Source organism: Microcebus murinus, chromosome 3, assembly GCF_040939455.1.
Source record: "Microcebus murinus isolate Inina chromosome 3, M.murinus_Inina_mat1.0, whole genome shotgun sequence".
NCBI classification, from domain to species: Eukaryota; Metazoa; Chordata; class Mammalia; order Primates; family Cheirogaleidae; genus Microcebus; species Microcebus murinus.
In genome coordinates this window covers 8,322,706-8,348,363 of record NC_134106.1, presented here as the reverse complement: position 1 = coordinate 8,348,363, position 25,658 = coordinate 8,322,706, and the positions used below count along the sequence as shown (strand labels likewise).

Genomic DNA, 25,658 nt, shown 5'->3' with positions numbered 1-25,658 from the left:
GTTCTTTCGAAATGTGAACCAAAATGACTGTCTAATGTCTTTTCTTACAGAAGCTCTTGATTAGGCAGAGCCTGCTTAGGTTTTGATTTCCAATGCATTTTCTTCTCACTGAATAATTACGACTAATTTTACTTTATCTATACTATCAGAAAGGTTGCTACATAAAAAATATGTTTGGAATCATTTATTGTTTTTTTACTGTTTATAGATTCTATATGCCAATGAAGGAGAAAGTAAGAAGGAACAAGAATTTCCAGTGGAGCCAGTTGGAGAAAAATCTAATTATATTTGCCACAAAGGACATGAATTTATTCCTACTCTTTATCATTTCCCAACCAACTGTGAGGCTTGTATGAAGCCGCTGTGGCATATGTTTAAACCCCCTCCTGCTTTAGAGTGCCGTCGCTGCCATATTAAATGTCATAAAGATCACATGGACAAAAAGGAGGAGATTATAGCACCTTGTAAAGGTAACTAGTAAATTACTCCATCAATTTTATTTATGTTCAGATCATTTTAAGCATATTAACTTTTTTCAAAAATTTCTTTATAGTGTATTATGATATTTCAACGGCAAAGAATCTATTGTTATTAGCAAATTCTACAGAAGAGCAGCAGAAGTGGGTTAGTCGGTTGGTAAAAAAGATACCCAAAAAGCCCCCAGCTCCAGACCCTTTTGCACGGTCATCTCCTAGAACTTCGATGAAGATACAACCAAACCAGTCTATTAGACGGCCAAGTCGACAGCTTGCCCCAAACAAACCAAGGTAATGAATTAAAATGTGGTTAAAATTAAAATCTATTAAAATATTTTGCTATTTATATTCAAACTACAAATTTTCCTAATTAGTTTTCCTTTGCTTGGAAAGGAAATTTTAGAGCCATGGAATACCAAATGTTTGAAAGTATTTTAGTATGCATGTCTCATTCATTGATTTGGATGAAAGTGATATAAATTTATTTACTAAATCACACTCATACATTAAATTCAACCAAAAATCTATAAAGCGTTCATTTTTGTCATGTTTAGATATATAGTCAGCCCTCAGTTAACATCCACAAGTTCTTGGAAACTTCCAGCGAATAAAGTTGTTTCCTTCAAAGTTGTTTCGCTATAACACTAATGAGAAAAGAAATGATTTTGTTACACTTCATTTCACTTAAAGTCACAATTTCTAAGAACCTGTCAACAACATTAAGTGCGAACTGACTATGTAATCATACTACTTTCAGCTTTTGTAAGTGCTTTAACTAATGTAGTAATTTAGGAGATAGTATTAACATTGCACAGAAGGCTAGGTTCAGTGGCTCACACTTGTAATCCCAGCACTTTGGAAGGCTGAGGCAGGAGGATTGCTTGAGGCAAGTAGTTTGAGACCAGCCTGGGCAACATAGTGAGACCCTATCTCCACAAAAAAGTTAAGCAGGCATGGTGATATACTCGGGAGGCTAAGGTGGGAGGATCACTTGAGCCCAAGAGTCTGAAGCTGCAGTGAGCTATAATCATACTACTGCACTCTAGCCTGGGTAACAGAGCAAGACCCCATCTCTAAGGAAAAAAAAATATTGCACACAGACCCTCAAGTATAAAGTGTGCACACTGTGATTCATGATCAAACGTTTTTATATTAGGTGACTTGGGAAGTAGGACTGAATTCAGCTGAAGTCTTAATTCAAATCCATACATTTAAATAGTAACTCAATCGTGATTTGGAGAAAAATATAAACCATCTTTAAAAATGCAAATCTTAACTGATGGGTAAAGTGGGCATTAATTGGAATTGAGGTAGAGTTAAGAACACGGAGGAAGGTAAGGTATGATCATGATGCACATAAACAATTTGATGGAGCCATTTTTCATATGGCTGTGTTAAAGTCATTTAATTAAGTATCTTGATTCAGAATAGCCATTCATTTGCTTACTAGGTACTACAGCGTTTTTAGACATTGTTATTCATTGCACATGGAGTTAACATGAGGATTTGGTTAGCTAAAGGAAAAAGTTACACTTAGATCAGGTATCTAATTTCAGGTATCCTTTTTGTTCCCTAACACAGGACCTTCAGTATACGAATAATGATGTGCATTGGCTGTATTATCAGAAATCTTATTCTAACCACAAATATCTTATACGAACTTTCTTGAAACTAGAAGGAAATAATTTAGAATGGCAAAGGTAGAATTGGTGTTTCAGCAGTGAAAATGTTGAATATTTTGTGTGAGGTATGATGAAACTAAATATTATAAAATAGTGATTATTGATAGTAATTAAGCTAAAGAAACTCAGAGTTCAGAGACACTGAAGGCCATTCAATGTGCCTTGTATAAAACTTCTAAAAATTAAGTTCCTACTATTAATGTTGTAAAACTATTGATGCATAAATGCTATTTTAATACCTTATAATATATTGTACTTTTCAGCCTCCAAAGTGCTTCCGTATATATTCTAGTCTCTCATTTAACTTCTTAGGTATTCTTTCATTTGAGCTTTAAAATACTCATATGGAGTAGAACAGGCATTGCTATCATTTTCTTTGATTGAGACTCCAGAGGGGCAGTTTATTTAGATCCAGGACTATAACAGCCCCAACGCTTTCTATATATTTTTTATTTTGTGCTATTTGACAAGTTAATGATTTCTCTGCATATCATAACATATAGAATTAGTTTATGAAGCAGTTTTCAGACCAAATGAGTCATGCCCTGAATTATGTAACAGCCTGTTTTCATGTTCACTGACTTACACTTTCCTTGCTCCCTGCCCCAAATCAGCATTGTGATGTGTTTGAAAGCACATTTACTTTTGATTTTTGTTACTTTTTTTTTTTTTTTAACTTCTGGCCCTACCCTTTGAATCATTCTTTGTTGATTTTTTTAAATTTTTGTCATAGTAACGGTAAGAAATAAGTATTTCTTTCTCTCATCTTAACAACTATGCATGTAGATAAAACTAATATCAAGACTGACAGTAAAATGTATAGGGTACATTTTGTAAGAATTTTTTATTTAATATACCCTTTTTTTTTAAATATACTCTTTGAAATCCTAAATGTAAAGAGCATACTTAAAATATAATTTGGATTTTGTTGTGCCTCTGCAACATTATTTCCATTGTTTTTGACATTTGAGTCTTCATTGCTTCATAAACTCATAAAATTGTATTTGTGTCTCTGACATGAACCAACAACCTACAGTTTGCATTCTACTTTAAATGTCACATTTTAAGAGTCATATATACAAATTTGAGAGTATAAAGAAGAGAATAACCAAGTGGGAATGGGTTATTGGAAAGTATTACACATATAGCAAGGGAAGGAGCAAGGTTAGTTTGCCTTCAGAAGAAATTATTTGAAAGTGTGAGAGATCATAAAAAGCACGAAACATTTAAAGAACCTTTCCCTTGGAAGAGGTATTAGAACAAGAAAGAATCAGAGAGACAAATTTTCAACCACATTTTGTAGCATTATTCTAGAGAGGAGTCAAGCTTCAGACTAGATGGCCTTTAACACTCTACTAGTTTATAACATATTCCTGTATACAAATGGGTAGAGCTGTTAAAGGATCATCCAAGAAAACATAGGGACAGAATTTCTGGTATGTATCAGCAATGATTTCATATGTAGTTCCTCGTTTGAGTTTATTTAGTATCAGCCTTAGCACTAGTCAGTCTAGTTTCATTTGAACTAATTAACATGATATCCTTCTTCAAGCAAATGTCTGGCTTTGTCAGACCCACCAAATCTATACATTTATATACACACTAAAACATACACCCATAAATACTCACTTGATCATTTTTTGGTAACTTTTCCTCAGTATCTTTCTTTGTTGACAACTGTACCATTGCATGTTTCCTTTGGCTTCTGTGACATTCCTTGTTCTGATTCTCCTCTTAACTCTCTTTGCAGCACTTCCCATTTTCTGTAGTTGTGAAGTGTTTTAAAGTAATGGATAAGTGTTAGCTATTATTATTATAGAAAATAACATTTTTGAGTACTTATGCCAGACACTCTTCTGAGAGCTTTAACTACACTAACTTATTTACCCTCAATACGACCCCATGAAGTAGCTATTAATATCTCCATTCAACAGATGAAGAAGATAAGGCCCAGAAAGATTGTGTGCCTAAGGTCACACAGCGAATAAGTGGCAGAGCCATGAATTTAGTTCCAGATAGTCTAGATCCAGAGCCTGCACCTTTAACTGTAATACTCCAGTGCATCACAGTGATAGGAGTAGAACTTAATCGACATCTTATAAAACATAATGTGTAGAAATGCTATTCTAAAGGAATGTTTTCTTAGTAGTTTTGAATTAAAATGCTATGTTGAAAAAGTAGGAAATTTGTGAATAAAATGCTAATTAAGACAATTTGCAGAAGTCCTAGTTTATTTCAATGCAAGACACAAAATATGGGTCTATCTAGAGGGCATTTCTCTTTATTTTTCTTTCAAAGTTCATTTTTAAAAATGCAACACTGAAGTCATGAAGAAAAGTATAAAACATGCCAACACAGTTAAAACTTAAGGGTGAGGGTAGTTGTTATGTTATTATTACCTTATCTTTGCTCTTTTCTATTTCTAATATTAGAAAATTAACAGACTAATTATTTGGGAAAAATAATAAAGTTATATACAACTTGAAGTGTGAAAAATAAATCCATAAATGAAGCAGAAGAGAATAGGTGAATATGAATGAATATGTATCTGATATTGGATTGGAGAAGAACTTCCAAAGAATAAAACAAAAGAAGAAAACAAAGTCAAAGATTGATTACCTCAAAATATAAAGCCTTGTAAATTTTTAGAACACCATGTATTTACAATATATATGAGAAAGATGAGTTAGTATCTTTGTATATAAAGAGTCCTTATAAATCATTAAGAAAAAGAAGATTGCCTCATTCCAATATAAAATTAGTGAGAAATATGCAGGCATTACTATAGTAATAGCAGTTAAATGTAAAATATAAATGATCAACCTAATTACAGTGGTCCTCCCTTATCTCATGGGCAGTACATTCCAAGACCTTCAGTGAATGCCTGAAACCACAGATAGTACCAAATCCTATATATACCGTGTTTTTTCAGTCTGATAACCAAGACCAGTAGTAAGTGACTAACAGGAAGGTGGCATCTACAGCAGGGATATGTGATGGACAAAGGCATGATTCGTGTCCCAAGCAGATGGCATGAGATTTCATCACCCTGTTGAAGGATGGCATGCAGTTTAAAACTTAAATGAATTATTATTTCAGAAGTTTTCCATTTAATATGTTCAGACCATGGTAGACCACTGGTAAGTGAAACCATGGATAAGGAAAGACAACTGTATTAAAGAAATTAAAATTACATTAGAACTATAACATAAAACCATTTTTTACCTGCGAAACTGGCAAGGTTTAAGAAACTTAGTATTGGCAAGATACAGAAATGGACATTTCATGTATTGCTGGTAGAACTGAAAATTAAATGGACCCTATTTCTGAAGCAGTCTTTGACAATTTCCCCAGGCCTTTAGTGTATCTCTAGTGACCAGTTAACAGAGGAGACAGGCGAGCAAGCAGACACAGCACTGTGTAAGATGTTGGCTATAATAGACACATGAACAGTGATACGGGGATACAAAGCATGGAGAATTCTGCCTGAGGACATTAAGGTCTCAAAAACTGGAAGATTGATAATTTTACAGGCAAATAAATACAGAAAAAGCCAACTCCAGGCAAAATGTTATGTGTGGAGTTGTCAGAACACTTAAGTTTGTAATTTTATGTTGGATTGGGTGACAGAGGGTGACGGCAGAGAGTGGGAGCAGATGGATAACACTGGAGAGAAAACTTTGAATCTGACTGAAAAGGACCATGTATACTAGGCTAAGGAGTTTTGATTTTGTTCTACAAGTACAAGTCTTTCAGTTAGGGATTGGCATGTTCCGACTTAAGGAGATCCTAAACTGAGTACTGACAGTGAAAAAGGAGAGAAGAAACCTGGATTCAGAGAGGTTTCTTAAGTCTAAATGACTAGAATTGGGTGACTGGTTGGAAGGGGATGGGGGAGAAGGTTTGAGGGAAGTCTGTGTGAACTGCACTAATATCTAGCAGTTGGAATTTGTAAATCCGAGATCCGGACACCAGCACACACTGCAAAGGTTTTGGAAGGATGCGCAATGCAGGTTTATCGTCAAGTAGCCAAGCTGGGGCTTGGATGCCCTGGAAGGCCTGCGGGTCTCAGCCTCCCAGGCAGGAGAGCGGAAACCATAGCTGAAAGTTCCTTTATATTTAAGCATAGAAAAATAAATGCACACTAGGCTGTGATATGTATTAAGTGAATAAGTAATTATATCTAAGCTTGTGTGTTTTCTGAAATATTATTCTGTGTTTAGCACATTTGAAAAAAGTAATCGGAGTAGTTTCTTTACTTTTAAATTAGGGTAATTATCCACCAAGCTACTCTTGTCAGTGTTTCTCAATGTTAACCAGCTGCATCAGAAATCACCTCAGGTATTTTATTTAAAAATGCAAATCTTTGGGCCCCAACTTCCGTCCAGTCATATCAGAATCTCTTGAGATGAGTCCTGGTAATATGCATTATAGAGAGCACTCAGTAAATCACATGCACTACAGTTTAAGAACTGAGACTTTGGGGACCAGGGGAGTTTCTTGGCACAAGTTGATTGGTGAACAACCAACCACAGTTATTAATGATGAAAGGTTACTGCTAGTTTTAAAAACAAAGATGATTGCAATGTTACAGTCCAGGTTATTGGATTGGAAAGAAAAGACCACATATAACCCAGCACTAAGTCCAGTTTATTTAGCTGAGATACGTTGCTGATGCTACTTACATACGTACCTGGCAGCTTGTCCATAGTTTTTCATATGTACAGCATAGCTGTTGGTGACCCTTGGAGCAGGTCCTGCTGGAATTCAAAAAGCTGTGTTCTTACTATTTTATTCCCTTTTTATATCATGGCTTATGGTATAATGGTGGGAAAATGTGAGCTGGTAATCTAACCACTTTTGTGAAAGGAATATTAACAAATGCTGGGCTTTCATAGTTGTCAAGCAAAACTAGGCATCAGGATGGTCACGTCTTTATCTGGGGTATAGGAGTGATGAGGGGGAAGCACCTTGTGTCTTATTATCCCAAATACTATCTCTGTCTTCAGCTCTCTGGTATTCTGGAAAGGGTACCTACCTGGCCAACAGATTGTATGTAATTCCATATAAAGGGAAAGTTTTCCCTGTGTGCTTCCATCTTAGTTTTAATCATACTGTTAACCATGAAGGGAAAGTTACAATGTTTACAGCATATTCAAAGTATGATTTCTAGGTCATAGCATTAAGCTGCAATTTCTAAAGAATGTTAGAGTATAAATTTGCAAACCTCCTATTGCAGATTGCTTGATTTGGCATTTAAAGACTGGGATTGGTCATTTGATGATGTTGATGGTGGTGATGATGATGACGATGTTTTTGATTTCTGAAGAAATAAATGGGGTAAATCAAAAAAAGAAAAATGAGTTATTTTAGTATTTCTACATAGTGCATGTGGTTTGCACTCGTGCTTTCATTATTTATGACTCGTTTTGAAAATTTATAAAGTTGCTAATAGTACATAGTTTAAAAAGTCCTTTTCAGACAAGTTTCTAACTGAAATTGCCATGTTAAGTATAAATGTGAAATGCTATGTTCAGATTCTTTATTGGCTATAAATTTCCAGTACAGTTGGAATTAAAATTTTTTATTTTAGGAATGAAACATGTAGAAACCACAAAAGGAGTTAATTCTGTGTTCATTCCATATTCAGAGGGAAAGTAAAATTTACAACATTTTTAAGTTTCTGCAACTGTACTAGTTTGTGAACATAGCATGGGATTCTTTTCTTTCTCCATCTCTGTCTTCTTCCTTCCTCTTTCTTTCCAACTTGCAAGAATTGAAACTATAAAAACTTTATAAGTCTAATAAGTGCTGTGAAATAGTTATTTCTGATTTGGCTTTTGTGTGGTGATGCTGTGAAATGTTTGCTTTGTGAGAATTTAATGTTACTCTTGCTGAAGAATGTTAATAGTATTGCTGTGAAAACTCTTGTGCTTTTAGAAAATGTGAAATAGTTTGGTTAATAGTGCCTAAGGGAGATGTGAATGAAAGTTGAGCCTCATGACTCAAATCTTTTACATAGAATGGTTTTAAAAGAAGTACTGTGTGACTTAACCTAAGTAAGCATGTTGCAAAACATAAAGCATGTACTATTGGGATCTATTTATAACCTGGTTAGCAGAGTATCTTTGCATAGATTTACTATAACCTATTTGTTCCTATTTTATAGAAAAGAAAAATGTGGCTGAGGGTCAAGCAGCCAACTGGAACCTGGTCCTTAAGTCCACTGCTCTTTCAGCTGCTTAGGCAGCTAGCAGTTAAACACCAAATCAGAGTCATTAACACCATATTCAGAGTCATTCTGTGGCATATTATTAAATAAGTCTAATAGCTAATTAATCATATTAAAACTTGTGTAATGTTTGCAGCCAATATGGAACTTTCAAAGTCCATATATTGAGAAAAGAATATAAGTCCCATGTACCTAAAAATAAGAAAAGTAATATAATAAGTATACTTACGCATGATTTAGGTGTTAAAAATAGAGTAGCAGGAAGACAGTATAGTTTAATAATGTGAATGGAATGCCTTTTCAAGGAATTTAACAATCTCTTAAATTATTTCAGCTATTATACAATTTAAACTGTATCAGCTAACTTTATTTTTCCTTTCTTTCCAGCTAACTGCCTTCTATGAAAGCAGTCATTTATTCAAGGTGATCGTATTCTTCCAGTTAAAACAAGACTGAAATTATAATGGCTCAAAATTTCTTAAAAAGCTGTATTTTCCAGAGAGACTGATAAATACACGTATACATATATGTTCCTTTTCCCCCTGTAATATAAATGACAGATTTTGGACAGATTTCCTGGGCTCCTTTGAGGCAACAAATTGATTGAACCAACTGTGATTGGTAATAGAGTAAGGATATCATGTGCAACTCTTCCAAACTTGTTTCATAAAGCTCTCTTGGCAGTCACTCACACTACATTGCACAAAAGGATGGAGAAGACTTAAAGTTTGAAGAAGTCATCTTTTCAGCTTCAATAGTGAGATTTCACCAGCACATTCACCAGAAGAATCTGGAAATGGATTCCACTACAGTGATACTGACTGCATCTTTCAGAAGTGACCATTATACTGTGTATATATATATATATATATATATTTTAAAAACCATATATATATATAGTACTGTAATACTGCAAGAGGGTTTTTTAAACTTCCCACTTTATTTTTTATATACATTAATCAGATATCATTACTTACTGCAGTTGCAACTATGCACTTGTATAAAGCCATAACGTTGGAGTTTCTATCACTCATTCGTGTGTACCTGATGGAAGCTGCATGTTCATGTTTAAGCAGTTACTGTAACAAGAAGTTTGAAGTTATTTTTATCAGTTTCCTAATGCTTCAGGATAGGCAACTTTACCTATTTTGAATGCCTTAATTTAATTTTTTTTTCAAAGTCTCAGCCCTTTTCTGTATTAAAAAAAAAAGTGTTTACCAGCTCTTAGGATGCAAACTTGCTTTGTGGAAGAAAAATAGTGCACTATTTTTACACATAATAGTTATATCAATCTTAGCCTATTTTGATTGTATAACAAATTTTTTTTTAAGTATTGGTTATAGGAACAATAATGGATAGTATTAGAACTAATATATCTTTGATGTGTATCTATTATTCATCCAACCCCTTTTACAGACCTCAATGTCAGTCTGTGACTACAAAATGTTTGCTTTGCTTTGAATTTGTTGGCTACCCTAGATGTGCTTTTATTTCTGGCAAAAACATTTGTGATTATCATTACATTCACACTCAAGATTCTAAAATTATTGCAAATATAAAGAAAACTTAGACATACTGTAGATATATTTTAATATTTGAATGTGATCTTCAAACACACAACTGTATATGGCAATATTTCAGTATTGGGTTAAGAAAAAACTGATAACTGGGAAGAAGTGGCCTCAAAGGCACTTAATTTGATTTTCCTTTTTTAAATGCTGTTAAAATTATAGTTTAGGCAGGACCATTCCTGTTATAATTCTCATGATCACAGATAAGTATATATTTTATACCATAACAGTATGCAGCAATGGTAAGCATCAGGTTTTAAAAAAAAAAAAATTATGTAGTTTTTTATCAGTCTCTCTTCATATACCTACACACAGAGTATGGTATGATACTGAAATATACATCATCTAATATTTCAATGAAGGAAGTAGACATAATTATTTCATTGATTCCCTCTGGTGTCAGTATAGAGATATTTAAAGAGTTATATCCCCATTATAGATACCATTGTGGAAATTGAAGAGCAGTCATTGGCCTACTGATGTTCTGAAACTGAATTTTGTTATTCTTACATTATCCAGTCTGCACTCTTTTATGTGCTGTCTGTGCTAAAACTAGATGTGCATGCCATTTCTCTTACAGGTATGTTCTGCAGTTTGGTTTTGGGGGACAGCTTTTTTTTTTTTTTTTTTTTTATTTGGTAAGATTAAAAAATGAAAAATATATAAAATTTATAGAGAATAAATATTTCCATTCATTAGAGTTGTTAAAAGGAGACTGAATTAATATTTTATATAAAGATTTTGTTACACTATGGGAGGTTCTATCCTATTCTGAATTGGAGAGTATATATATATATATTTTTTAATAAACTTTATTAAGGTGAAACAATTTCAAGTTTACACATGAGTAACTGCAATATTTGAGTGAAAAAGGCAGAAGTTTAAATGTTGAATGCTGTATATATTAGAGAACATGGAGAATCACCGTGTGATGCAACTGTACCAGGAAAATTAATGTGAAGTATTTGGGGGAAAAATATTCTGAGGGGTGAAAAAAATCTCTCCCATGGAGATTCTTCACATTATGTGGTTTGACATAAGGATTAGTTTGTTTGTCCAACTAACAGAAATGCGCTTAATAAAAAATTCTGACCTTGGGTAAGAATTTGCTTTTTACCGCATTGCCGCTTTTCTGTGCACACGTGAGTGCATGCACCTGTCCACATGTTCTCGTCCCACCACTCATTACTTATGACACAACCTGATTGTGTGCCAGTTTCCCTTTTTCCGAGGCCCCAAAGCTTCCAAGATATTTATGAGACTATAAGTTGCTTATTTCTTCACACCTGATTTCTCCTACAGCCATAAATACCTCCTATTGGGAACTAAGAAATAGTGAGTATTGGGATTTTCTTAGTTCGATTTTTTTTACTTTTCTTTTGTGGAGATAGAAGTGGAAGGGGGCCGGGCGAGGTGGCTCACGCCTGTAATCCTAGCACTCTGGGAGGCCGAGGCCGAGGTGGGCGGATTGCTCGAGGTCAGGAGTTCAAAACCAGCCTGAGCAAGTGTGAGACCCTGTATGTACTATAAATAGGAAGAAATTAATTGGCCAACTAATATATATATAGAAAAAATTAGCCGGGCATGGTGGCGCAAGCCTGTAGTCCCAGCTACTCGGGAGGCTGAGACAGGAGGATTGCTTGAGCCCAGGAGTTTGAGGTTGCTGTGAGCTAGGCTGACGCCAAGGCACTCACTCTAGCCTGGGCAACAAAGCGAGACTCTGTCTCAAAAAAAAAAAAAAAAAAAGTGGAAGGAAAACCGGTGCCGGTGTTACTGTGGAAATTAATGTATAGTGAATTCTTTTAAAGTATTTTAAAAAATGCTATCTAGAAGCAAGATTTCTCTTTAAAAAAATCTATTTGAAAGTTTAAAATGCTCTAATAACGGATAAGTATACCAGTAAATATAAAGTTTAATGCCTTGAAAACTAACCTGTGCTGCAGGTGCACAAATCTGGCTCTGAAGGATCTACTTTGTGTCAGCTTATCTGTAGGTCCTGAACAAGAAGTACTCCAGATTGCCAAGCCACACTTTAAAAAGTTATGCTGCTGTTGATCTGTTCTTATAGGATTCTGATGTTAGAATAGAGAAACTCAGACATGATGTGAGCCTTACTGGAACGTGCTTTAAATAACATGTTTAAATCTTATCTGAGCAAGTCACTTCTGAGTTTCTCAGTCTGTGTGGACACTGCTACTGACTCGCCTCTCCTCCCCTGGACTGAGGCTTCAGCTTCCCTATGTTGTGAAGATGCCACAGTTGAATTGTAAAGCACTTTGAAGGTGAGCACTGTGTGACAGTGCTGAATCTGATGCTTGGGGACCTCTCCCCGTCTGCCTTCCCATAATGAGTTTTGTTTGAAACTGTAATAAGTTATGAACTGCATGGTTTAGATAATCATAAATATTTGATCAGCTGTCCCCTCTGAATAAAATCGTACCCTTTTTTAATTTGTTGCATCTTTGTAGTAATGTAATTGTATTTTATGCCTGCTTTTTATAAAAAAATAAAATAAATGAAGACATGAGCATTTTCATACTTTTCCTATGAAATAGTCCTGGAGTACTGCAACCTTTTAGAATTTACCCTAGATATATGTCTTTCTCATATGATGGGTATAAAAGATGGGATGGGGATAGCAAATAAGTCTTACAGCTGAAGCTATAGAGTTGTATGATTCTTCTGCTCTGTCATTTAGTTCTTGGAGAAATGCAAAATAGAATTTCAGCCAGGAACCTGTCTCTGATTTGATTTGGGTATTTTAATGGAGACATAAACCTAATAATCTCATTTGAGCCGGTAAGGATAGGGACAGAGGCAGGGTGTCTCTTTTGCCAGGAAATAGTGTGCTGATTGGTGGTTTTCTAGAAAGTATCTCTCTGGTAATCACTGTGTTCTTTTCTGGGACACTTATCTGCTATATGATCTTGGGCAGGTTATTCATGCTGAGTTTGAGTGTTTTCCTCTGTAAAATGGAGATTGTGTCTACTTTATAGGGTCACTGTGGGATTAAACATGAAAATGTGTGAAATATCTGGAATAGCTCAAATGTTTGTTTTCTCGCAAAGGAAGAAAAGCAGACCTTTTCACATAAGTATATTCTTGAAGGAGTTGCTTTAAGCAATGACAAAGTACTAATAAACTATAAAGTTTTTGTTGGAATAAAATTTATATTTATACCGAAGGTCAGATTATAACTACAAGTGAGAGTATATCTTTTAAAAATGACATCTGTGATCCAAACAACTACAGAATGAATGTTTTATTTCTAGATGTTTCTCTTCCTGCTTATCCCAAGCAGTAATTTGAAAAGGATTAACCAGTTAATTTAAAAACTGTACCTTAACAACAAAATTAGATTAAAACAAATGACAGTTTTAAGACTTAGCAGGGGCCGGGGGCAGTGGCTCACGCCTGTAATCCTAGCACTCTGGAATGCCGAGGTGGGCGGATTGCTCGAGGTTAAGAGTTCAAAACCAGCCTGAGCAAGAGCGAGACCCCATCTCTACTGTAAATAGCAAGAAATTAACTGGCCAACTTATATATATATAGAAAAAATTAGCCGGGCATGGTGGCGCATGCCTATAGTCCCAGCTACTCTGGAGGCTGAGGCAGGAGGATTGCTTGAGCCCAGGAGTTTGAGGTTGCTGTGAGCTAGGCTGATGCCACGGCACTCACTCTAGCTTGGGCAACACAGGAAGACTCTGTCTCGAAAAAAAGACTTAGCAGAGTTCAAAATATGAAAGTTTATTTTGCATAGGAAACTAACCATTCTCTAATAAACATCACTTGTTGCATATAGCAGAATAATGTCTTCAGTTAGAATGGGAAAATGAATTATTTTATATATATTTTTAAATTTTATATGAAAGGGAGAAGTTAAAAAGGGGGTTCAATTTTTTCTTTTTTCTTTTTTCCAGTTTGTTTTGAGACAGCTTCACTCTGGCCCTGGGTAGAGTGCAGTGGCATCATCATAGCTCACAGCAACCTCAAACTCCTGGGCTCAAGTGATCCTCTAGCCTCAGCCTCCAGAGTACCTGGGACAGCAGGCACCAGCCACAACACCCAGCTAATTATTCTGTTTTTAGTAGAGACGGGGTCTCTCTTGCTCAGGCTGGTCTCAGCTGTAAGGACCAGAAGAGTTTGAAGACTTAAGCTAGATGGGGTTTTAAGAAGAGACAGCAAGGGAGATGTGACAGATTCCCTGCAAGCTATTCAAATGGTAGTGGACACGCTGGGCACTCATTAGTAAAGAACACTAGGGAGGACCAACAATTAACAGCATCTCTGGACAACAGGCCACGTGACCCGTGAGTCCACTCATGCTGTGCTCTACCCAACTGAAGACCTTCCTTCAAGCAGATGAGAAGAAAGCCTGCCGTGTCTCTTGTATTGTGGTATCATTATAACATTTTGTACTTTTAAAAACATTTACAGATTTCTTCTGTGACTGGGCAATTTCCTGGATGATCATGGGTAAAGCCATGAATTAGGTAAAATTTCTCTTTAGTCTTTTTCTGCCTGCACTTCTAGCTCCTCTCTCCTACCACTCCTCCTCCCCCCCTTTTTTTTTGCCTCTGCCCATGCTTTAAAGTGCCTCCAGGGTGCTCTCCTGGCTCCCCCAAACCCCACACACCCTTCTTTCCCTGAGAGTGGTACCCTACTCTGAGTCTCTTCCAGGGGAAGCTTCTCCAGCTGGCCATGCCCAGAGAGCAGGGCTCAACCCCGACTGAGCTTATGCAAGTGGGGCTGGTCTCTGCTGGTTCTGATAAAATCAGCAAAGGTTTCTAAAAATGCTATACTTAATGCTGGTGTTTGAAGGCTGTGAGACCAGCATTGCCATACACAGCTGGTGGGGACATCGTGTACATTTCTAGACATTGGTTTTGTGATATGTATCAAGAATGTTAAAAATGTATGCTCTTTAACCTAAAATTATACTTTAGACATATAATTGAAATAATCAGAGATGTGGAAAAATGTTTATGTACAGAGATATTTATCATAGCTTTATTTACACAATGAAAAAGGAAATACCGCCTAAATAACAATGATTTAAAGACATTATGACACAGTCATGATGAAATTTTATGCAGTCATTAAAACTGTGATTGATTTTGAGTTCTTTTTAATCTGATAAGATGCTTATTACCCATGATAAGTGAAAAAAGGCAGGGTTCACATTTTTAAGTAGAATTTAATAAAAATTATGTGCATATAAAAATACTGCTCATCTGTCTGAGTGATAGGATGGTGGTTTTATCCTTTTGGGTATTTTCTATAATAAGCACAAATTTATTCTTATGGTCAGAAAAATCAAGTATTTTGTAAAGTCTCTAGACGCTCCAATGCGGGTTGCTGCTGGGAGTGGTGCCCCTGTGTTTCCCAGGAGCCAGCCTTGAAATATATAGCTCTGTTGACCTGTATTCTGGTCCTGGCTTTGCCACTAACTGGCTGCCGGACCTTGGACAAGTCATTTTATTTCTCTGGGCCTTGGGAGTCCTTGTTTATAAAATAAATTGTCTGGATCGGATGCTCTTTAGGGGTTAGATTCTGATTCTGTGATTCTGATAAACTCATTGAATTAGTTATTCATTGTGCATAAGGCTCCATGATTTACCCTTCTCTACTGTTTGTATCCTAAACAAACAAAGTATTCTTATCTGAAGCTAAAGGAATGACTTTCTAACAGTGGAATTGTACATAGGGCTATGAATAACTTACACCCAAACACTGGTCTAATAGCTTTCTAAGGTTCATATACTTTAGGCATTATCTGGTCCTTCATGACAAAAAGGGGGTAGGGCTGACAGGGTCAGCCTCCAGCCCTAAGGGAGGAGAGGTGTCTGTCTGGAAGAGCAAGGCAAGTTCCTGGATCTGGAGATTCCTTCCCTTCCCTGCCTCCTCCCCCCAATCTCAGTTGTTCATTGCTGTCTGCTTCCTTATGTCTCCATCCTCTTCTCTGTGGTTGAGTTGGGCTTATGTCATTGTGTTTCCCTGGTGGGCTGGTGGCTCAGTCACCACAGGCTGGGGAAGGAGGCAGTGTGACTCATGTCTCAGGTCCAGTGAGTCAGCTAGGGAGGGCTGGACCAGGGGCTTCCCCAGGATAGGAAGCAGGTTCTAGGTGTGCCTTAGCTGTCTCCTAGTAGGGGTACCACCAGGAGAGAGGACCAACCTTTCTCCCTTTCCCATTTCTGTGTACTCATTCACGAACTCCTCTTGCCTAAGCAATGCCACCTCTTCTAAGCCCCAGAGAGTTGTGGCTAGGTAGAGCCAAGATAGCCTCTGTGAGGAAGGAAATGGACAGACCATAGTGGGAACCAAAGAGGATTAGAACTTTCCAGCCCAACCTCCCAGGTCCTGGGTTTGAGGCCAGCCGGGTTTCAGAGCTGAGACAACTCCTTGAGAAGCAAGTATATTTGCAATGCCCTGGAGCTGCGAGTTATTTAACTGCTTGGAGTTTCAGTTTCCTAGGCTAGAAAAATGAGATAGTAAACTCACTTCATGGGGTTGCTGTACATTAAATAAAACCTAGCACCTACCTACACTTGGCATGAGAAGGTGCTGAGTCAATGTTCATTCTGAAAGTGAATGGAAACCCCTTTGCTTTTGGACTTGCTGGGAGGTCTGAATGCCAGTTGGTGCAGAAGGCTAGAGTGGGCCATTACCCGGCAAACCCCTGCCGGGTTTCCTTGGGGTGAAAGGTGGGGGTAGGGGATGTATGTCTGTTACTGCAGGGGCAGCAGTGTGGCCTGAGTCCCAGTGCTGGGGGCACCTGGGGTGGTTTGGGAGTGGGCTTCATTCAGGCTGGTTCTGAAAGGCACTCCTGGACTTGCATAACTTGGGGCAACTTCTTCCTCTCTAGAGCCTTCTCTTCCCTTCTAGGCCTCTGAAGGCCAATCTCCTGCCTGGTGAAGAGTCCTGACTGGACCCTTCACCCTGGAGTGCAAATAAGGAATGTGTGACCGTGTCCTAAGGATTCCTAGGCAGAATCAGTATTACTGTAGTGATGTTTCCTTTTGTTTCAGGCTCCAGTGTGGCCTGGTAAGGTGCAGTTGTTGATCCTGTCTTTATTTAAAATGTTGATGTAGGCCTAGCGCGGTGGCTCATGACTGTAATCCTAGCACTCTGGGAGGCAGAGGAGGGCAGATCGCTCAAGGTCAGGAGTTTGAAACCAGCCTGAGCAAGAGCTGAGACCCCGTCTCTACTATAAATAGAAAGAAATTAATTAGCCAACTAGTATATATAGAAAAAAAATTAGCTGGGCATGGTGGCACATTCCTGTAGTCCCAGCTACTCTGGAGGCAGAGCCAGAAGGGTTGCTTGAGCCCAGGAGTTTGAGGTTGCTGTGAGCTAGGCTGCCACCACGGCACTCACTCTAGCCTGGGCAACAAAGCGAGACTCTGTCTCAAAATATAAATAAATAAATAAATAAAATGTTGATGTTTTGTTCATTAAAAAAAAAAAAAACATTTACAAATAAAAGTCAAAAAAAAATGTAAAAAGTGGTCCTCCACGTTGACCTCCCTGAGTGCTGGGAATACAGACATGAGCCAGTGTGCCTTGATAGAAAGTAGATTTTTAAATGTTTGGGTTAATATTTAAGAGGAAAATACAGTACACACGTAATCCTAACATGTTAAGTATAAGACACTATAATGAGAATAAAATCTATAAGAATTGGGCAGAACCTAGCAGTAGACTTTATATGTTTTCAATAGACAAAACCTGGCATTTTATACCAGGTCCCAATATTGGTACCTGCATAGGTGTGGCCATTTTTAAAAGGCAGCATTGTGCTTGAATCAAAAACTTTCTTAGGATTTCCTCTTTTTAAGTAGAGGTTGCAGCTAACAGTAAATACCTTTTGTTAGGAATTGCTTAAGGCACAATGGTAAGTGAAAGGACTATTTTGGTACACAGACTCAAGCCGATTATATTTTGTGCTTCCCTTGATGTCCTTGCTAGAGCGTGAGCAGGTGTTGTACCGTATTATGACATACAAACAAGGCTGTCCTGTTATGTCTATGTTACAATTAAACTTTAGTCCCAGAAAGTGAACCCTAGTAATCTATTACAGTTCTGCTTCTGACTTTCAGCACAATCCCACTCCACTCACTGCCACTGATGGGGAGGATTTGTTTTTTCTTTTTTTTTTTTTTTTTTAATATCATGAAGGATTTATTTCTTAAAAGATTCTGAAAATTAAAAAATACATGGAGGAAATTGGCACTTCAACAAGTATTTAAGTGGCTGGGCTCCTTCAAGTCTAAAAAAGACTTTGGGCTTCAAAGATTCTGACACGATTGACTAAATTTATATAAGACCTTGATTTAGCAAGGAGCTTCTTTCCTTTGGTTCAGTGATTCAAAAATCCACTTGTGGGCAGGAATAATAAACCCATCATTCAGCCTTTATAACGGTCTTGCAGTAGCGAAGTACTGTAGCTGTTACCCATATATTTAAAGCCAGCATGATCACGAAAAGTGTACGAACTGAAATCAAAAAGAACAAAAGTGTGTATTAAAAACTTTTCACATAGTAGAGCAAAATCACCTCCTGCTCTAAAGTATAATCCTAAATAAAACTTCACTCCCCACCCCTAAAATGAAACTTAACTATGGATCATGAAGACTTCGAACAACTCTGGTTCCAAGTATTTTTGGGGAAATGATCTTTCTATCAAAATCTTTTGGCCATTTGGCCTGACTTCATGAATAAATAAATCTTAAAAGATTAGAGACATTTGGCTCTGGCTAAAAGGAGTAAAACTTTTTAAAATCTCTTCACTCCTTTGAAGTCTTAAGAGTACCAGTAACACAGAACCTTCCATATTAAGCAAAGCTAGTATAACGCATTCTGTCAATTCTTATACATTTCTTAACAGAAAAACTTGCCCAAATGTCAGAGCATATTTTATATTGAAGTAACCACGAAAATGTGACTCTGTAAAAAAAAATTTAAAAACCCCAAAACCTTAACAATGACTTAACTTCCACTTTAAGGCCTGATCACCCTCTTGATAAATAAGGTTTATGAGATTTAAGATATCTCTGTGTTTCTGAAACACATGGAGATATTAACACATGTTAGATATTAGCTAAACTGTTTTTCAAAGGTTATCCCCAGATATACTAAGTCTCAGGAAAAGCTGTCACACATAAGAAATCAGAATTAGAATATTCTTGATCATGTAAACTTAATTTTTAGTGTGTAGGTTGTTGTTTAGTTAGGGTTTGACTCTCCTTTCCAAACTGAGCATTCTTGAGGTCCTGGGGAGAAGACCCGGTCTCTCTTCTCTCCAATTCCCTACTAATCAAGGTTTACTCTCTGACCAGAACAATCTTAATCCTACAATCAGAGCTGACAAAAAGTATTGGAGCCAAAAGTACAACCTCCAGGAAGAGACCAACAAATGCATCTCTGTTCTGAAGCAGTATTTCTCTATTAAATAATAATTCGCTTATGGAAGGGGTCCATGTGCTGGGGACATTTTCCAGTCTTCACAGGTGACACCATCTGTTCTAATCATTTTCGAAAGACATATGTAGTATGCTCAATTAGGGAGTTGAAAGCCTAAGGAATTACTGATTCTTTTTTAGTTACCCAAAGTATTTTCTCCTCCATCACAGCTTTTTCTTTTAGAAACACAGAACAAGAGCATACAGTCAAGAGAGTATACCACTCCCCTGCTTTAAAAACCTTCGGAGCCTTCCTGCCGTTTGTGGGCACTTCTCTTGGGTGCCGGACGCCCGACTCTGGACGGCTCGGCCACGGCCAGCCTCACCCCGCCACGCTCCCCGCCCTCCCCCGTGCCCCGGCCCTGCGGAGTTCTCTCAGGGTCTCCAGGCCTTTGTCCTCTCTGCTGCTGGCCACACGCTGCTCCTTGTCACAGTGGCCCCGCCCTTTCCTGGACTAAATCTCTACCCACTGTGAGACTTCACTTCTTCAAGGTGATCTTCCCAGCGCCTCAGACCAGGTCCGGTTCTCAGGTGCTCGCCCTGCCCTGGGCTTTCTAAACTCATCTCACAGCAGGAACAGCCGGTACCGCGGACACCTGTGCCCGTCCCGCTGCTGGAGCCAAGGGCCCTCGCAGATAGGGACCCACTATACAACCCACTATTGCAACCCACAGTGCGAAGTCTGCCCCATGTACTGCAAGTACATGGTTAATAATAAAAATGTGACTCATGAAAACCAGGAATACATTGCTGCTGTCCTCTACATCCATCATCCCTTACAGCGGAGCCCCTCTACGAACCCTAAGACACTTTCCAAATGAAGAAGGCACAAACAGCACAAAACTCAGAAGTGGGAAGAAAAATATTTTGCTTACTTGTAAAGTCATTGGTGGTCATTAAGGTTGTGACTATTCTTGCTGTAAAAGAAAATTTGCAGCAATGAATGACTTGCTTCTCAGACAACATGTACAAACCAGCCATGCGTCCTAGCCCAGTGGCTTTGAAACTGCTCATAAGAGAAGCAGCAGTTCCCAGAAGGTTCTTCGGTCCTGCCCGGGGAAGCCAGGGCTGGGGCTGAGCTTCCCCTGCCCGGCCTGTGCGTGCCAACCCGCCACGCCCCCACTCTCAAAAAGCAGCTCTATTAAATCTCATTTACATAATGAGCTTCTGGGTGGTTTATTTAAAAAAAGGCTCTCCCTAGTTAAAAAACAATGTTTTAAATTCTACCCCTGTGTTTTATAGATAGGAAAATCTTACCCTTTTCGGAGCCTCAGTTTCCTTAAGAGTCTGACTAGAACTGTTTAATTCATTTTTCTGGTATAGCCCTTCATTTAGCAAATAAGCAGGAAATCGGGGTAACAGCTGAAACTGACACTCGTAGGCTACGTGAATTGGGAGTTAGAAAACACCACCGCCTGCAACTCAAGGTGGGCCTTTTCCTAACCCAAAACCGACCCATCACACACTCGCCCTCTGCCTAACATGTTTTGCACATAGCATATGTTGAAGGGCAGACATCAAATCCTCTGAAATTTTGTGTGGCCAAATTGGATGACCCAAGGCTTTAGGTGCAGACACCATGTAAACAGGTGTTAAGTCAGCAATTTAAATGAAGGACATTGATCTTAAGTCAAGGGAGAGAAGACTCCAGTTAGGCAGGTGGCCGACAAGGACTCTCATGTCCTAACAGCCAAATATCTGATAAGGGTTATTATCCAACATACGGAAGGATCTCAACTGAATAGCATGAAAACAAATAACCCCAATACCATATTGTTAACTTAAATATAAGAGAAAAAAGAAAAACAAATGACCTGATCTAAAAATAGGCAAAAGATCTAAATAGACATTTCTCAAAGAAGACATACAAATGGCCAACAAGTATATGAAAAAATGCTCCACATCACTAGTCATCAGAGAAGTGCAAATCAAAACCACAATAAGACACACCTCACAGCTGTCAGAATGGCCGCCGTCACAAAGATGAAAGATGAATGTGGGAGAGGGCGTGGGAAGAGGGAAGCCTTGCATGCTGTTGGGCAATGTGCATCAGTACAGCCACGATGGAGAACAGTACGGAGATTCCTCCAAAAATTAACAATAGAACTGCCATGTGATCCAGAAATCCCACTAGTGGGTATACACATCCAAAGCAAATGGAATCAGTGTCTGGAAGAGGTAGCTGCGCACCCATGTTTACTCGGCACAGTTCACAATAGCCAAGACGTGGAATCAACGCAAGTGTCCATCAACAGGTGAATGGATAAAGAAAATGTGTGGTGTGTGTGTATATAAAAACTTTAACATTTTAAAGCTAAAAATAAAACTCAACAAGTATTCATGTTAAATAACCTTGGACAGAAAGACCCCAACCACCAACCATGGATAGAGAAATAGATCTTTTAAAATGCAGAAGAATCATGAGACAGTAAGATATCTAAAACTAGTAAATCCAATTAATATGCTAGCTCTGCATTTTTTAAATGTTTCTGCCTATATGTAGTATGCATGGGTTTTAGGCAGCTCTTGCGAGAACACAAACAAACAGTGGAAATTCTAAAGTTAAGACCAAACAATGTGGCTGCGGGAAATCCCTCCACTGCTACAAACTTCATTCATTCTTAAAAGCCAATGTATGATTTTCATCCTCTTAATATGTTACAAAGGTTCAAATTTTTAAAATAAATTAGCAGATTCAATATAATCAACCTCTTGATACTTTTCAAAGACGGGACCTGTGATTATAAGGCCTGATTTTTACTTTCACTTTTTTCTTCTTTTTCTGGCATCTGGAATATGGATCTTGCAGAAAATGGAGGGCAGTCTGCTTAAATCCCCCTTGTAAATATGGATACACTCAGCTGGGAGGTTCTGCCTGGGGAGCCAGGACCATGGCACTTCAGAGCCAAGGTAGCAACTGCCAGGGAGACACCTGGCGCTGGAGACACACTGGCGCCAGGCCCTCACCTGCGCAGGTGTAGGCGGAGAGGCTCCAGGTCAGCGCGCTCACGGCTCCCGAGTCCCTCGTCTTCCACAGGCACTGGAGCTGCGCAAACTTACTGGCCGCACTGATGAAAGTACATAAATTCTGTGTGCAGACAAAACGTGACAGGGTCAAGAGTCTATTTGTAAAAAAATAAGAAAAGTACAAGAGCACCAGATATTCCAAGCATGCCTGAAGCCAAATTTTCTGGTCAAATCATAATCAATTTGTACAATACGAGGTTGAACCTAAGTTTGGTGAAAAAGAACGCAACAGTGAGACGTGTATTAATAACTCACAGATTCCGCTGTGCAGTGGGTAACTCATGGGCTATAGCTAGTTTGAAGCTGGGAGTAAGAATGAATCTACTGCCTGGCCACAAAGGCTTATCTATCCATACCCCCCAATAAAAAATAAAGACACTGCATTTTGGAGCCTGGGGAAAACCATGCTGTTTGGAACTGACAAACTCCTCGACTCAAACATCAGCCCTGAATTTCTGGCTCTTCAATAACAAGTCCACACTGCGGCTGGCTCAGGCCCTGGGCTGCCTGGCAGAGTTAAGATCTTCGCAAGCTAGCCTGCAGCACCCTGCATGCTGAGGGAAGAAAAGCAATATTTGGAAGGTAAAGTCAGAAAAATAGTATGAAACCAGCATGTAATTATTAGCCTAATAAGCAGCTCTCAACTGACGCTCAGTTTTTCATTATACTACAGTTAACCACCTCCCCAATCTGGTTCTCTATGGCCCCCAAAGAGAAAGTTTACAAATAAATTTGGCCCACATTTAAATGAGAATAATACCATTTAATATTTGGATAGCACTGTACTTTGATTCCGATTATCCCTTAGTGCAGCTGAAAATTGAGCAGGTTTCACATTTGATCTCGAAAGTTCTGTCCAGGGCAGCTTGCTACTTCTCACACACGTCCTTTTCAAGGGTGGTACTCACCATGGCCAGGTCTAGGATCCACTTCTGCAGGGTGAGGATGAACCAGGAACACACCAATCTTTCCCGGTGCTAAGGCAGACAGCAGTGGGGCACCTGGCAGGACCACCCTCCCGTCCCACCCAAACAAACCAAGACCACAGAGAGCCGCACACGGAAACCAAGCGTGGAACTGGGGGCGGTTCTGCTAGCACTTGTCAACTTTGGAGAAGACAGAAAGGGTTTCGCGTGAACATCTGCTCAGAGTTCAAAAGAACAAAGCAGATTTTGGGAGAAAAACGCAAAGACACCTGTGTGCTCGGGCTGTTCCCTGGGACTGGGAACATCCTGATGGTTGTAACACCCGCTCAATCCCTCACCAGGCAGCGGTCTCAATTCACTGTCAAAAGTCAAGCACTTAAAAGGGAGGACCCACACTGCAGAGTAGGAATGTTCTGCGAAACTGGGGTGATGTGGACCTGTCCACCGATCCCCGTCCCACCAGCTCCACCCTAGAAACGATGCAGCTGAGTGACGGCTGAAGAGGGCGCTGGAACGGCCGGCCAGGAGTCTCGGGACTGCCCTGAACCAGGCACTTCCGTCTCTTGACCTGGCTTGTCTATCTGTAATGTGCACCTAGCATTCTTGCCCCGTCTACCTGCTGAATGCCAACAGCCACATCACTGGGACTCAAGAGATCGCCGTGATTATAACTAACACCATTAATTAAATGAAGGGATTGAAATGTATGGCGCCCTGTGCTAAAAGTCAGCAGAACTGAATAAGAGTAGCCTGGTCAACCAGGGCCGCTCAGTGTCAGCCGCCCGCTCGGCCCAACCCTTCCGCCTGCCCCGCGCCTCGCCGGGACCCGCCCCAACCCGCCCAATCTGCGCCCCGCCCCTGACTCGCCGCGCCTCCAACCAGGCCCCGCCCCTCCCTGACTTGCCCCGCCTCAGAGCCCACCTCGCTGCCGGATTGGCCCCGCTACTGGAGTCGCCCCTCCTGCAGACTCGCCCCGCCTCCGAGTCCAGCTTGCTCCCGGATTGGCCCCGCCTCCAGACTCGCCCCGCCTCCGAGCCCACCTTGTCCCGCCCATCACTGGCATGGCCCCGCCCCCGATTCGCCCCGCCTCCGAACCCACCTCGCTCCCGGATTCGCCCGCTACTGGAGTCGCCCCGCCTCCGAGCCCACCTGGTCCCGCCCATCCCTGGCATTGCCCCGCCCTCGTCCTCGCCCCGCCCCGCCCCCAGCGGCGGCCCCGCCCCGCCCGCCCGGCGCTTTTCCGCGGCTGCCTCGCGTCCCGCGCTCTCCGACTCGCGGTGAGGACCCGCCGGTATCGCCCCGCGGCCCCGCTCTCCCGCGGCTGGGGGCCGAGGGCCAACGCGCGCCCGCAGGGGAGGGGACTGTCCTGCTGGAATTCCTTCACCCCAACGAGCTGAGTTCCTCTGAGCACCGCGGGGGGGAACCTGGCGGGACGCGCAGCGCCCCCGTCGTGTGCGTGTCCAAGTGCGCCCGCGGCCACGGGCTGGGGCGGCCGCGGGACGGCGCGGGGACGCAGCGGGGCCACTCGAGGCGCGCCCTCCCGGAGCGGCGGGGCGGGGAACCGAGCCTCCCCGCCTCCCTCCCGGACTCCGGCCGCCAGAGCGACCCTGTCCCGGAGGAGGTGAAGCGGACCCCGCCCACCGGGGAAGGCGACCGGACGGGCCTCCGAGCAGCCCCGACTCGCGTCTGTGCTGGGGCCGGACCGTGAACCCAGGAAAGTCACAAAATGCGGTGCTGAGTCTGGAGCCTCAGCTGGGCGTGTCTTGCTCTTGCACACGCAGGTCTCCATCTCCTAACCTCAAGGGATCCTCCCACCTCAGCCTCCCAGACTGCTAGACTTTCTTCATTTTAAAGGGGGGGGGGGAAGCATTCCCAACTCAGAAGGTGATTGAGAGGCATACAGTTGGTGCTGGGTATGTATAGTCATTCCCCAACAGGTGCAGACTTGAAAACCGAGTTTGGGAGTTGTGATCACTGGCTTTTGGGGGCTGGGTGGTCCTAGCTGGAGTCCTGTTTGGGCCTGCGGGAAGGTGTTTGGGTCCAAGCTCCCACCCCCCAGCTGGGACACCCCGGCAGCTTGCTGGCCCTGCAGCCCAGATGACCATCTCAGAACAGCTCATCTTCAAGGTTCCTCTGCACCTTCAGGAGGTCCGGCAGTGCTTGGATGGGGTTTCTGCAGTGCTCACCCGGGAGATCTCTCCAGCACAAGACAGTGCCATGTTGGAGACCTCTGCCTCGTCTTCCCTCCACGGCTACACTGGACACAGCCAGCTACGTGAGCCC

At 40.5% G+C, this 25,658-nt stretch overlaps 2 protein-coding genes across 2 annotated transcripts in view; one reads left to right on the top strand and one right to left on the bottom strand.

The window, feature by feature from the left end:
- Positions 1-12,411, top strand: part of ROCK2 (Rho associated coiled-coil containing protein kinase 2) — a 132,097-nt gene extending 119,686 nt beyond the window's left edge. Inside the window, exons 31-34 of the mRNA XM_012781049.3 lie at positions 209-470; positions 554-767; positions 7,398-7,498; positions 8,778-12,411. Of these exons, the coding sequence (XP_012636503.1) occupies positions 209-470; positions 554-767; positions 7,398-7,485 (564 nt within the window). The 3' untranslated portion in view covers positions 7,486-7,498; positions 8,778-12,411. The remainder of the gene's footprint in view (positions 1-208; positions 471-553; positions 768-7,397; positions 7,499-8,777) is intronic.
- A 5,940-nt stretch (positions 12,412-18,351) lies between these two features.
- LOC105880216 (solute carrier family 66 member 3-like) lies at positions 18,352-24,180 on the bottom strand. The gene is made up of 4 exons (XM_076000552.1): positions 23,358-24,180; positions 22,390-22,510; positions 20,298-20,339; positions 18,352-18,456 (listed from the first exon to the last, which is right to left on the bottom strand). Exons 1-4 carry the CDS (start codon positions 23,358-23,360, stop codon positions 18,365-18,367), a joined length of 258 nt encoding a protein of 85 aa, XP_075856667.1. The 5' UTR covers positions 23,361-24,180; the 3' UTR covers positions 18,352-18,364.
- Between the last annotated feature and the right edge of the window lie 1,478 nt (positions 24,181-25,658).